Genomic DNA, 13095 nt, shown 5'->3' with positions numbered 1-13095 from the left:
CATGGCCAGTGTGCTGCTCTCAGTGCCACAGATCTACATATACCCACATTGCCTGGTCATGTTCCACCAGTACCACAGCCCTGTTTTTTCCCACATTGCATGGTCAGTGTGCTGCTCTCAGTGCCACACATCTACATCTACCCACATTGCATGATCAGTGTACTGCTCTCAGTGCCACAGATCTACATCAACCCACATTGCCTGGTCATGTTCCAATCCCAGTACGGCAGCCCCGTATTTTCCCACATTGCATGGTCAGTGTGCTGCTCGCAGCGCCACAGATCTACATCTACCCACATTGCATGGTCAGTGTGCTGCTCTCAGTGCCACTGATCTCCATATATCCACATTGTATGGTCAGTGTGCTGCTCTCAGTGCCACAGATCTACATTGTGCTGCTCTCAGTGCCACAGATCTATATCTACCCACATTGCATGGTCAGTGTTCCGCTACCAGTACCACAGCCCTGTATTTTCCCACATTGCATGGTCAGTGTGCTGCTCTCAGTGCCACAGATCTACATCTACCCACTTTGCCTGGTCATGTTCCACTCCCAGTACCACAGCCCTGTATTTTCCCACTTTGCATGGTCAGTGTGCTGCTCTCAGTGCCACAGGTCTACATCTACCCACATTGCCTGGTCATGTTCCACTCCCAGAACCGCAGCCCTGTATTTCCCCACATTGCATGGTCAGTGTGCTGCTCTCAGTGCCACAGATATACATCTACCCACATTGCCTGGTCATGTTCCACTCCCAGTACCGCAGCCCTGTATTTTCCCACATTGCATGGTCAGTGTGCTGCTCTCAGTGCCACGGATCTACATATACCTACATTGCCTGGTCATGTTCCACCAGTACCGCAGCCCTGTTTTTTCCCACATTGCATGGTCAGTGTGCTGCTCTCAGTGCCACAGATCTACATCAACCCACATTGCCTGGTCATGTTCCAATCCCAGTACTGCAGCCCCGTATTTTCCCACATTGCATGGTCAGTGTGCTGCTCTCAGTACCACAGATCTACATCTACCCTAATTGCATGGTCAGTGTGCTGCTCTCAGTGCCACAGATCTACATTGTGCTGCTCTCAGTGCCACAGGTCTACATCTACCCACATTGCCTGGTCATGTTCCACTCCCAGTACCGCAGCCCTGTATTTTCCCACATTGCATAGTCAGTGTGCTGCTCTCAGTGCCACAGATCTACATCTACCCACATTGCATCGTCAGTGTTCAGCTCCCAGTACCGCAGCCCTGTATTTTCCCCCATTGCATGCTCAGTGTGCTTCTCTCAGTGCCACAGATCTACATCTACCCACATTGCCTGGTCATGTTCCACTCCCAGTGCCGCAGCCCTGAATTTTACCACTTTGCATGGTCAGTGTGCTGCTCTCAGTGTCACAGATCTATATCTACCCACTTTGCCTGGTCATGTTCCACTCCCAGTGCCGCAGCCCTGTATTTGCCCACATTGCATGGTCAGTGTGCTGCTCTCAGTGCCACAGATCTACATCTGCCCACATTGCATGATCATGTACCACTCCCAGTACAGCAGCCCTGTATTTTCCCACATTGCATGGTCAGTGTGCTGCTCTCAGTTCCACAGATCTACATCTGCCCACATTGACTGGTCATGTTCCAATCCCAGTACCGCAGCCCCGTATTTTCCCACATTGCATGGTCAGTGTGCTGCTCTCAGTACCACAGATCTACATCTACCCTAATTGCATGGTCAGTGTGCTGCTCTCAGTGCCACTGATCTCATATATCCACATTGTATGGTCAGTGTGCTGCTCTCAGTGCCACAGATCTACATTTTGCTGCTCTCAGTGCCACAGATCTACATCTACCCACATTGCATGGTCAGTGTTCCGCTACCAGTACCACAGCCCTGTATTTTCCCACAATGCATGGTCAGTGTGCTGCTCTCAGTGCCACAGATCTACATCTACCCACTTTGCCTGGTCATGTTCCACTCCCAGTACCACAGCCCTGTATTTTCCCACTTTGCATGGTCAGTGTGCTGCTCTCAGTGCCACAGGTCTACATCTACCCACATTGCCTGGTCATGTTCCACTCCCAGTACCGCAGCCCTGTATTTTCCCACATTGCATAGTTAGTGTGGTGCTCTCAGTGCCAAAGATCTACATCTACCCACATTGCATGGTCAGTGTTCAGCTCCCAGTACCGCAGCCCTGTATTTTCCCCCATTTCATGCTCAGTGTGCTGCTCTCAGTGCCACAGATCTACATCTACCCACATTGCCTGGTCATGTTCCACTCCCAGTACCGCAGCCCTGTATTTTCCCACATTGCATGGTCAGTGTGCTGCTCTGAGTGCCACGGATCTACATCTACCCACATTGCATGGTCAGTGTTCAGGTCCCAGTACCGCAGCCCTGTATTTTCCCACATTGCATGGTCAGTGTGCTGCTCTCAGTGCCACAGATCTACATCTATCCACATTGCCTGATCATGTACCACTCCCAGTACTGCAGCCCTGTATTTTCCCACATTGCATGGTCAGTGTGCTGCTCTCAGTGCCACAGGTCTACATCTACCCACATTGCATGGTCAGTGTTCCGCTACCAGTACCACAGCCCTGTATTTTCCCACAATGCATGGTCAGTGTGCTGCTCTCAGTGTCTCAGATCTACATCTATCCACATTGCCTGATCATGTACCACTCCCAGTACTGCAGCCCTGTATTTTCCCACATTGCATGGTCAGTGTGCTGCTCACAGTGCCACAGATCTACATCTACCCACATTGCATGGTCAGTGTGCTGCTCTCAGTGCCACAGATCTACATCTACCCACATTTCATGGTCAGTGTGCTGCTCCCAGTGCCACAGATCTACATCTACCCACATTGCATGGTCAGTGTTCCACTCCCAGTACCGCACCCCTGTATTTTCCCACATTGCACTCTGTGCCACTCTGGTTCGGTAGCTCACATTTGTATATACTCATCTTCATTAAAGCGATTGTGGCTATATTAAGTTAATAATTATGATGCGTCGTATTGATCTTTAATTTGCGTGACTTGATATTGACGATTAATTTAGCGCAATAAGTTAGGCCGAAAAGAAGGCATTCTTAGTTTCATTTTTCATCCCATTGGGGATGAAGTCTGCTTTCCACCGCCCCTGCCCAACAGTAACTTAGACCGCTTCTCAAAGACCCTATCACATCGCTGAGGTGCCAGCTTTAAGTTGGCACAAGTTGGGCCAAATGAATGGTCAGCGGCTTGCGCTCCAAGAGCTGACTGTATCAGTTTCAAACTTGACAGCAGCACAGCACAGGTCACAGAGTGTGCTGTCTGCTGTTATAGTCCTCGGAACGTTTCTGCTGCCAGTTAATGAGTGGCAGCTGATTTTATATGGCAGGTGCAGAGCTGTAGCGGCTCCCCCTCTCTATAGTGTATGCGCCGTGTTTTTTGCCAGGCGTGTACAGGCGGCTGATTACATGCCGGCATTTGAGATGTCTTTTGGAGGGATGAAACTGCATCATGGAAACAAAGAAAAGACAAAAGCCCGCCGGACTCCTATGTGCATGCGCCGCAAGAGCTCCGAAGTTGAGGATCCCCGTTTCGCAACAGTCACTGAGCATTTCATTCTCGGGGTGCTTACTAGGTGAATACTAAACGTTTGGGCTCAAGTCATATTTTATCATTCTCTGTGAGGGAGAGCAGATTTAGCAGGCCGCTTACAAAGCTCCAAAAAGCTGGGAAAACAACTAGCAAAGAATCGCAGTAACAGGGGAATGCCTCCCTGTGAAGCGTTGTGATGTGGGTCAGTGGTAACCTAGAAACACAACTCATACTCTCACTCCACGCAGTTAGCCTCTTGCCGCTTGACGTTGCACCACAGCGAGGGCTGGTGGCATTCGCCACCTTAAACTGCTTTCGCGCTTTCTTCCACAGGTAGGGCTGCTAACGCACCACTCACCTACAAGGCTGTTGGGTTCTTTTCTGGCTGCTGCTCTCTCCTCTTTCCTACCCCCAGCTAGATCTCACTGGCCCTTCGCTCGCTATTCCGCTTCTATCCCTGCTGGCCAGCCTGAGAGTAGAGCAGCGGGCAACATGCCCTTCTGGAATGCTTTACTTAAGCAATATGCCCAGAGCGACGGACGAAGGCCCCGGGGCATTACCAGAGTCGGTAATGCCCTAGCCGCGAGGGGCATATTTCTATTAGTACCCCGGCCTGCAATATCTGCGTGACCGGGGCACTAAAAGCATTTTTTTCTGGGGGGGAAAAAAAAAACACCAAGAAAATGGCTGCCAGGAAAGGGAAAACAGAGTCCATTTTCCCTTTCCAGGGAGGCCATCGGGAGCTGACTCGCTGGGAACAGAAGTGTTCCCAGCGCGTCCGTTCCTGAAAAAAAAGAAAGGAGGTGGGGGGCAAATGCAGCCTCTCAGCCGTGGGGAGACTCGGAGCGGGGATGGCCCCTCTTCGAGCCTCCTCATTGGCTGAGGGGCTGCCACACCCCCCGCCAAGGACAAGGCTGCTGAAATTCCGGGTGAGAATCAGAGGATTCTTGGCTGGGTAACGACCCGGCGAGAGCCTATCAGAATGCATGTTGCATTCTGCTTGACACTCTCCGGGTACTAATTGGAAAAACACCAGTCAACACCAGATCAAAGTCACAGACACATGGTGGATATGTCATAAGGGCAGAGATATGGGCAAGAAGGGAACCCGTGGCTGAAAGCACAGAGAAGGGTGCAGAGTTCATAGCAGGGCTGGGCGAGGCCAACTATTAAAGAAAATAGATTCCTATCTTCACACGACCACTCTGATCACTCTCTACTGCTGGACAAAATATTGGCTATTGAATGGTCTGTCCACTGACTGCTCACAGGAGCAGGTGTAGAAGCACAGCGACTCTGAACAGAACAAAAAGGGACCAGAAGGAGCACGCCAAAGCATGCACAGATAACATTACATGAGTTTAGGAGAGTTAGAGGCAAAATAGATCAGAGTATGGTAAAATCATCAGAGTGAATGACAAAATAAGCCACTGAGAAGGGGCATCCACCATCAGGATGGGTGTGCACTGTGTTTCTGCAAGGAGGCATGACACGCAAGCTACAGTCCCACTGGCATACACACCTTACACATGAAGAGCAGGCACTATCATCGACATGCAGACTTTGAAACACCGGGTGACTACAATAACATCACAACCCAATAATTAGAATGTTACACCATATAAAGGAAGAAAGGAAAACCCTCATGAACTCCGAATTCAGCAACTCAACTCTGGTTCCCCACCACGATGCAATCTAGAAACCAAGATGGCAAAAGAAGCTCACCAACAGTATTAGACGTTAGATCACAAACTTGAGCATGCCGCCAAAATCAGGCATCCCCGAAATATCTATATGGCATCAAAAATAAACAAATACTTCATCAGCAAGGCGTGCTTAATCTAATAACACAGAAAGGACGTTCATGCAAACAGCCTTACTATTCATAACCAAGCCCTTGCTCTCAGAATGCTACAGGGTGTGGATGTAGAAAGCTATTCCTGCTAACATCAGGACTGCACTGGTCAACTGTGAAGACAAAAGGGCTGACACTGTCAGACACCCCCCAAGAAAGCATAGATTCCCACTAAGGTAACATCATCAATATTGATTCAGGATTGTGCCTCTCTACTGGTTCACCACTCACCCACTCCTTATCCTTGCCTTTCCTACTGATATACCAACCCCTGTCATGCAAGGCAGATTTTGCTGACCCTTTAACTGATGCAGTGGAAAGCCTACTAGTGGACTATGAGTAGCTCACAATCCTAGAGTATGAGTAGGTCTGCTCAATCCATGTCAACAACATGTTTGAGCAGAGCACGACCAATGCAGCTGGGCCCCTGCCCTCAAACATGGACCCACTTCTGCACAAATAACTACACACAGGATCAACACACTTGGCAGGCCACTCGTTGAATGTAATTTCTGGAAATAAGGATCTTGTAACAGTGGCCGCTATGCTCCCCATGCTTGCTGTTTGTCAGCTTTCTCCTTTTTGGTGCATGATAAATGGTTGCACTGTTTGATTATCTGTTACGCAGTTCGATGAATGCTGCACTTACTGAAGCAGCACTTGACTGTACCAATGTTGCAGATAATTGAAGCAGATTCTAAGTAACATTCATTATTTTATTTTTTATGACGCACTTAATACCGGAGACCGCCTCTAAGCGCGGAACTGGGATTCAAACGTGTGTTGCTCTGCCTTGTTTGGCTTCCAAGAAAAGCGCTTTGCCCTTGAGCTTTCCGCCCGGCCCTTGCGGTCCATTGGCAGCTAAGGCAGAGCAAATAAGTGAATTATTCTTTTGTGAAAGAGCCAATCACAGCACGAACTCTGGTTATTTTTGTTGATTAACTCATTAGCAAACCTAGAGATTGTTTCTCCTTTGAGTTTCCATCAATCCTGTTATCTCCTTTGATGCAGCCCAATCCCTTAAAGTTCCAAGTTTAAAAATGACGAGCTGCACCAAGCCACCATATGTGTGTTTCCTTTGTGATCTGTATACTGGTATCATAATAATGTCCCAACATGTTTCAAACCTTTGAGAGCTCTTACTCGTGTGTCTCATTTGGGAAGTTTCCGAATCGTCGACGGATCATTGTCACAGTGTCAGAATTGTCAAGAAGGGTAGGAGGGCCCTTAACCACAGGATATTTCTGTGCACTGTGGTCATTTTGGGAATAGATTATAGAAACAATGAAAGTTCTGTTAGAGTGACAGGTCAAATCAGAGTTTGTTAAATTTGTCCACTAGCTTCGTAGAAATGTGACAGCGCAAAACGCCTTTTGATCCCTTGTGTGCTCTGCACTGGAGGTCATGCTTCCTCGGAAGACACCTAGGAGGGCTCAGTGTTCTACAAATCTTGGAAATATTTTCCATTTTTGGAAATATGATGACAGCCTCATTGAGCCTGGAAGGTAATTTGCGCGCATTTGACGAGGTTTGCTCTATGTGGCACCAAGAAGGATTCATGTTTGAAAGTTATTTCTCTTTTTTATTATCATCAATTTTTTTAGTTCCATGTTTTGCTCATTTCTTTTTTTTGCGAGCTGTATTTCTCATACGTAGAAATCTTAGCCAGTCATCGCCAACGCGCCCTTATTGAGTTTTTCCATGTCCTCTTTCACCACGATGACATCTTTAATACGGTTCCAGAAAACAATTCCTAGAAACACCCTGACTGGTCTATTCAAAAGTGTAATAACATCCAACTCTAAGCGTCATCATCTGATTGTACAAACCGGCCTATTTCACCTTGTGTTTTGCTTTGCTCCTTGTGCTTTGACTTTACAATTTTGTAATTTCCGCTTTGGCTCTTTAATAAAAACTTTAATTAAAAAACGAGTAAGCATAACATTGACAAAGGATATCTTGAATATTGAATCACTTGGACGAATTGTTATGCTGTCACGGGAATGTTATGCTGAACACGCAGGAAATTCTCATACAGAGGAGTAGCAGGGCCTTCCACCTTGAAGAGTTATATGTTGTGTAACGTTCTGTTCATGATTCCTCCAGAAAGCAACATGTGACAGCATATCTGGCTTGTATGTTTCGGTGCGCGGATCATTCGCTTTGACGGTTGGACTGTTTCTCGGTACTGACATCTGTGTTTCCTTTTTGTCTCCCTTTCCAGAGAGCAGACATAGCTGTCGCCCCCCTCACCATCACCCTGGTACGAGAAGAAGTCATCGATTTCTCCAAACCCTTCATGAGCCTAGGGATCTCCATCATGATCAAGAAGCCCCAGAAGTCCAAGCCGGGCGTCTTCTCGTTTCTGGATCCCCTGGCCTATGAGATCTGGATGTGTATAGTCTTCGCGTACATCGGAGTGAGCGTGGTCCTTTTCCTAGTCAGCCGATTCAGCCCTTACGAGTGGCACATGGAGGACAACGATGAAACGCGTGATCCTCAGAACCCTCCCGATCCGCCAAATGAGTTTGGGATATTTAACAGCCTTTGGTTTTCCCTGGGTGCCTTTATGCAGCAAGGATGCGATATTTCTCCAAGGTTTGTTTTCATATCACTCGCATCACCTTTTTGCATTTTATGGTCACTCTGATGCCATGGTGCATATATGTTTCTTTCGCACATTTTAATACTTTTTTAAATTTATTTTTTTCCCAATATTTTTGTTCACCATTCCACCCAGTGCTACGCTTCATCACCACGCCTCGTCACTTGCCAGCATTCACCGGGTCCGATGGGCATTGCCAGTCGCGAATGCCATCCCTGCATGCCTGTGAAAGCTTATATAGACCATGTAGAGACTGTAAAATGCACAGGGTTTTACCTCTCAGCAATGCTTGGAGGGCTGCCGTGTTTTTGGTGCATATCTCATTTTACGGTCATCTTCTTGGTGCATATAACACATTGATGATTCTTTTTTTTTGCATAAAAAAAAAGAAATCGATTGCTTAAAAAACACGAGCAACAGCACTTTAACACCATTGGCATGCTTCCCATCACTTCTGCTGACCTCTTCCCACCTTGCGTTGGTTCCATGTTTTTCCATCCCTCCATTCATCCTTCATTCATGGGTAATTGTTCAAACCCATCGTGTCATGTGAGCATGTGTGTAGGAGTGTCTTGTCCTGTGTATGTGAAGTTGTGTGCAGTTGCCGGCTCAGTGTTACCAGAAGAATGGCCTTGCTCGTGCATGTGGCAGGAAGACATGCCATTCTAAATAAAAAGTCACCTCGGTACCCTTCATTGACAAATATTTGGAAAAATCCTGACACCGCCATGGGGATCCTTAATTCCTGTCCTCAATGCTGCTGGGCAATCTGATTAATTTCTGATCAAATCATGCTATACAAGCGTGGTGGCTAAAGAGGATTTTCTCAACAGATCCCCAGTGGGAATTAAAAAAAAATGGGCTTGATCCCGAATTGCACTGGTAGTTTGGCTTTGTTTATCATAATTAGTATTTAAAAGAAAATAATGTCTGTGGCGTGCATTGGGACAAATGTCTGAACAGTTTTAACTTGCAGCAATGATTCTAAATTGCATTATGGTCGTTACATTTATTTATTTATTAGTTATTTATAATGCGCCTATACGCCGAGGTGTTCCAGGCGCAAGAGATGGGCTATTACATGTTACCCATGCACATGCATTGATTTATTCTAGTTATGTCATTTTCTTTCTTTTCGTGAAGCAGATCTATGCCGCTTCTAACCGCTTTGGTGTGGTGCATAGTGAGGACTGAGCAGGCAGTGGATCGTTAGCTTCGCGCACTCTGGGCCCTTTTTCGCTGACTCAGTGAAATCTCTGGTTGATGCGCACTGGCGCACAGGGGCTTGCTTCCACTAAATTACAATCCATGCCGCTTCCTTGCTTTTCCAGCACGGAGCTGGTAGTAATAATAATGTATTTCTTATATAGTGCTACACACCCGTAGGTCTCAGAGCGCTGAAATAACAGAAGACTTTATTATCCCACAGAGAGTGGTACGCAATGTATCGACCTCGGAAGGATGAAAGGCTGAGTTGGTCCTGCTGGTTGCGCCCAGGTATCAGGGGCGAGCACTTAGCTCGCTGTGCTATCCGCCAAGCTGTAGAGCGTAAAGTCCATTCCTGTCTCCTGCAGCAGCTCTGTGCTGCACAACCACCTTGATCTTGGCCCTGGTTGAATTTTCATGCAGACGGAGATGCTGGAACCCCTATGGAGTCTTCCTAGTTTTCTGCACTAGCAAAATCAAGGCACAAGCCATGGCGGTTCATGTACATTCCTTCTGCACGTACGTTAACCATTGTTTTAGGTAATGGGTGTAAAAATGCATGGAAACACAGGGCCGCCTAGATTTCGGTGAATTAAGTTCAAACATTCCTTATCGCTGGGAAACCCCTGCAGACGTGTACACTTTAGTGCCTGTGGTCCTTACCAGGCAATACAGAGGTCACTTAGAATAACCCCTAGTGTTGTCACTTAAAATACCCCCATTGTCGTTGGCTAAACCTTAGGTTAAAGCGCTGCCTGATGCATGAGCTTGACAAGTGTCACAAGGTGGCCGAGTCACTAGTTAGCATCTAACCAGCTCGTTAAACATCCCCATCAGCAAAGAACGGTCTCTGAAGGGAGGAGGAAGGCCCTGCAGTATATAGAAATGTGCCTGTAGTGCTCAGAGGCACTTCCGGAGGGTTGCACCCTTCTGGTCAGGGAATCGGTCACCTGTTGTTTGTTATATGTGCATGCAGGGGTTGCCCGCAGGTTGTTGGAGATGCACCTCCATTGTTTGGGTAGTAAATATTGCTGGAGAACTATGGTGAGCTAGGGAGGGATACAGCCACGCAGCGCCTCGTGCACCATGGTAGAATTCTGAACTGGCCCTTTTCTTGTTCACAAGCCATAACCGTGACATCAGTGCAGGGGAATGAGATGGTGACATTTGAGACCAAGGACCCGATTCGTGGAATATGGTGCAAAGTCACTTTGCACTGCCAACAAACAGCCTGATTTACAGAGCGGTGCAATGTGTATTTATTCTGTGCAAGGTCACTTTGCACTGCAAAAGGGCTATTTGCACAGCGCCAAAAATTCCCTATTTCATGGTGTAAAGAGGATTTGTGCACTTGTTGGCATAGTAGTTTGCGTGTTTCCTGTATTGCCACTTCTTCAGGGCAGCAGGTGGGTGTAAGAAAGCAGCTGTTCCACTGATGCAGGGCCAAGCTTCGAATCCTGTGTTTAGTTAGCAGTGAAAGAGAAGCTAAATGCTGTGAGTCGAACACGGGCCAGAAACTATGTGATAAAGATTCAGCCATGATCGGTGTGCTGGATACACGGGAATGTCCAGTGGGACCCGGTTCTTTAGCAGTTAAGTGTTTGTACAAGTGCATCTCTCTCTACGTTTCTCTCCCTATTTCTCCTTTGGGTTGTCTTCGTTGAGTCTCGATGTTGAACAGGCCTGCTAGGACTTACTCCCCACCTTATAGTCCTAGGTTAACGTAAATTAGCACCCGTGGAGAAGGCGCCAACATATAAGCAAACGTATTAATATTATTATTATTATTATTATTATTATTATTATTAATATTATTATAATGCTATAAGCCTTCATTCTGTCCTGGGGCCGACATATTTTCCCGTGTCCGCCATGATCTGCCGCTCCTAGCTCCCTCCACCGCCACATCAGTCCCGGGTGGTGATAGTAATAATCCCAATGTGGGAGCGCGGGATCTGGTGGTAATGGCATCGGGCCCGGCTGTAAGGTCCTTAATTGCTCCGCCATGATCTGCCACCCCTATATCCCTCCACCGCCACATCAGTCCCGGGTGGTGATAGTAATAATCACAATGTGGGAGTGCGGGATCTGGTGGTAATGGCATCGGGCCCGGCTGTACGGTCCTTAATTGCTCCGCCATGATCTGCCACCCCTATATCCCTCCACCGCCACATCGGTCCCGGGTGGTGATAGTAATAATCCCAATGTGGGAGCGCGGGATCTGGTGGTAATGGCATCGGGCCCGGCTGTAGAGTCCTTAATTGCTCCGCCATGATCTGCCACCCCTATATCCCTCCACCGCCACATCAGTCCCGGGTGGTGATAGTAATAATCCCAATGTGGGAGCGCGGGATCTGGTGGTAATGGCATCGGGCCCGGCTGTACGGTCCTTAATTGCTCCGCCATGATCTGCCACCCCTATATCCCTCCACCGCCACATCGGTCCCGGGTGGTGATAGTAATAATCTCAATGTGGGAGCGCGGGATCTGGTGGTAATGGCATCGGGCCCGGCTGTAAGGTCCTTAATTACTCCGCCATGATCTGCCGCCCCTATATCCCTCCACCGCCACATCGGTCCCGGGTGGTGATAGTAATACTCCCAATGTGGGTGCGCGGGATCTGGTGGTAATGGCATCGGGCCCGGATGTAAGGTACTTAATTGCTCCGCCATGATCTGCCGCCCCTAGATCCCTTCACCACCTCATCAGTCCCGGGTGGTGATAGTAATAATCCCAATGTGGGAGCGCCGGATCTGGTGGTAATGGCATTGGGCCTGGCTGTACGGTCCTTAATTGCTCCGCCATGATCTGCCGCCCCTAGATCCCTTCACCACCTCATAAATCCCGGGTGGTGATAGTAATAATCCCAATGTGGGAGCGCGGGATCTGGAGGTAATGGCATCGGGCCCGGCTGTAAGGTCCTTAATTGCTCCGCCATGATCTGCCGCCCCTAGATCCCTTCACCACCTCATCAGTCCCGGGTGGTGATAGTAATAATCCCAATGTGGGAGCGTGGGATCTGGTGGTAATGGCATCGGGCCCGGCTGTAAGGTCCTTGCTCCTTACGTTAGGTCTCAGGCTACTATCACCCGTGCTAGCCTACCACCTCTGGTATTATTGCTTAACTAAATGTGTGCTCATGCATTCATGACCGCAAACATCACATTTGCCAACTAGATTGGCACTTTAATGAGCCAATCCAGCACTGTGAATTTGTTGTTCCTTGAATGACAAATATTCAAAAAATGTCAGCCCCAGTTCAATATGTTTCCTTCAAAATATCAGTGCCGATTTCCCGTTGAGATAATACACATTGTGTACCTTTTGTTTAGGTTTTAGTGGAGTAAATAAAACGTGTTTTGGCCTTTCTTTTGTAAGTCACCCCTCCCTGTTTGTAGAAGGGGGCCGTGCGGTAGTGGAAGCACTTCAATTGCTGTTGCCCATGCGTTTCCTCTTTTTGAAGGACCGGTAAATAAGTTTCGAGACATCACACGGAAAGCTGCAGGCATGTGTGTTGTTGTCCCTGCGAGACCCGCGCGGCTGCAAGTGTCTCTTTTGTGGCTGAAACGCAGCAATGTGTCCCCTGACATTTTATAATTAAAGTGAATGAGATTGAAGAAATAGGTTGAGGGGTTTCAAAATAGCTGCAGATGGTGTGGGTATATGTTTGAAGCATCACATGAACGTGATTATGTAGTCATTATTTATGTCGGTACAACGTCCTTTCATCACCGCACATTTTTTCACGGAAAAACCAATCGAAGTTTTCAGGGGGGGTTATACAATTATATATGGGGTGTGGGTGTCTGGGAATACATACAAAATTAAAGGGAACGGGGGT

At 47.8% G+C, this 13095-nt stretch overlaps 1 protein-coding gene across 3 annotated transcripts in view; it reads left to right on the top strand.

Moving 5' to 3' along the window:
* Positions 1-13095, top strand: part of GRIA3 (glutamate ionotropic receptor AMPA type subunit 3) — a 1487966-nt gene that overhangs the window by 1051605 nt on the left and 423266 nt on the right. For all 3 annotated transcript variants that reach the window (XR_011274156.1, XM_069612673.1, XM_069612674.1), the window contains exon 11: positions 7668-8041. Coding sequence is in view for 2 of the 3 variants with exons in the window: in XM_069612673.1 (XP_069468774.1) it covers positions 7668-8041 (374 nt within the window). In the remaining variant the exon portion in view is untranslated. The remainder of the gene's footprint in view (positions 1-7667; positions 8042-13095) is intronic.

This window comes from Ambystoma mexicanum, chromosome 5p, assembly GCF_040938575.1.
Source record: "Ambystoma mexicanum isolate Mex_15411 chromosome 5p, UKY_AmexF1_1, whole genome shotgun sequence".
In the NCBI taxonomy this organism is placed as follows: Eukaryota; Metazoa; Chordata; class Amphibia; order Caudata; family Ambystomatidae; genus Ambystoma; species Ambystoma mexicanum.
Note: the sequence above shows the minus strand (reverse complement) of the source record. Positions and strands in the feature narration are given on the sequence as shown.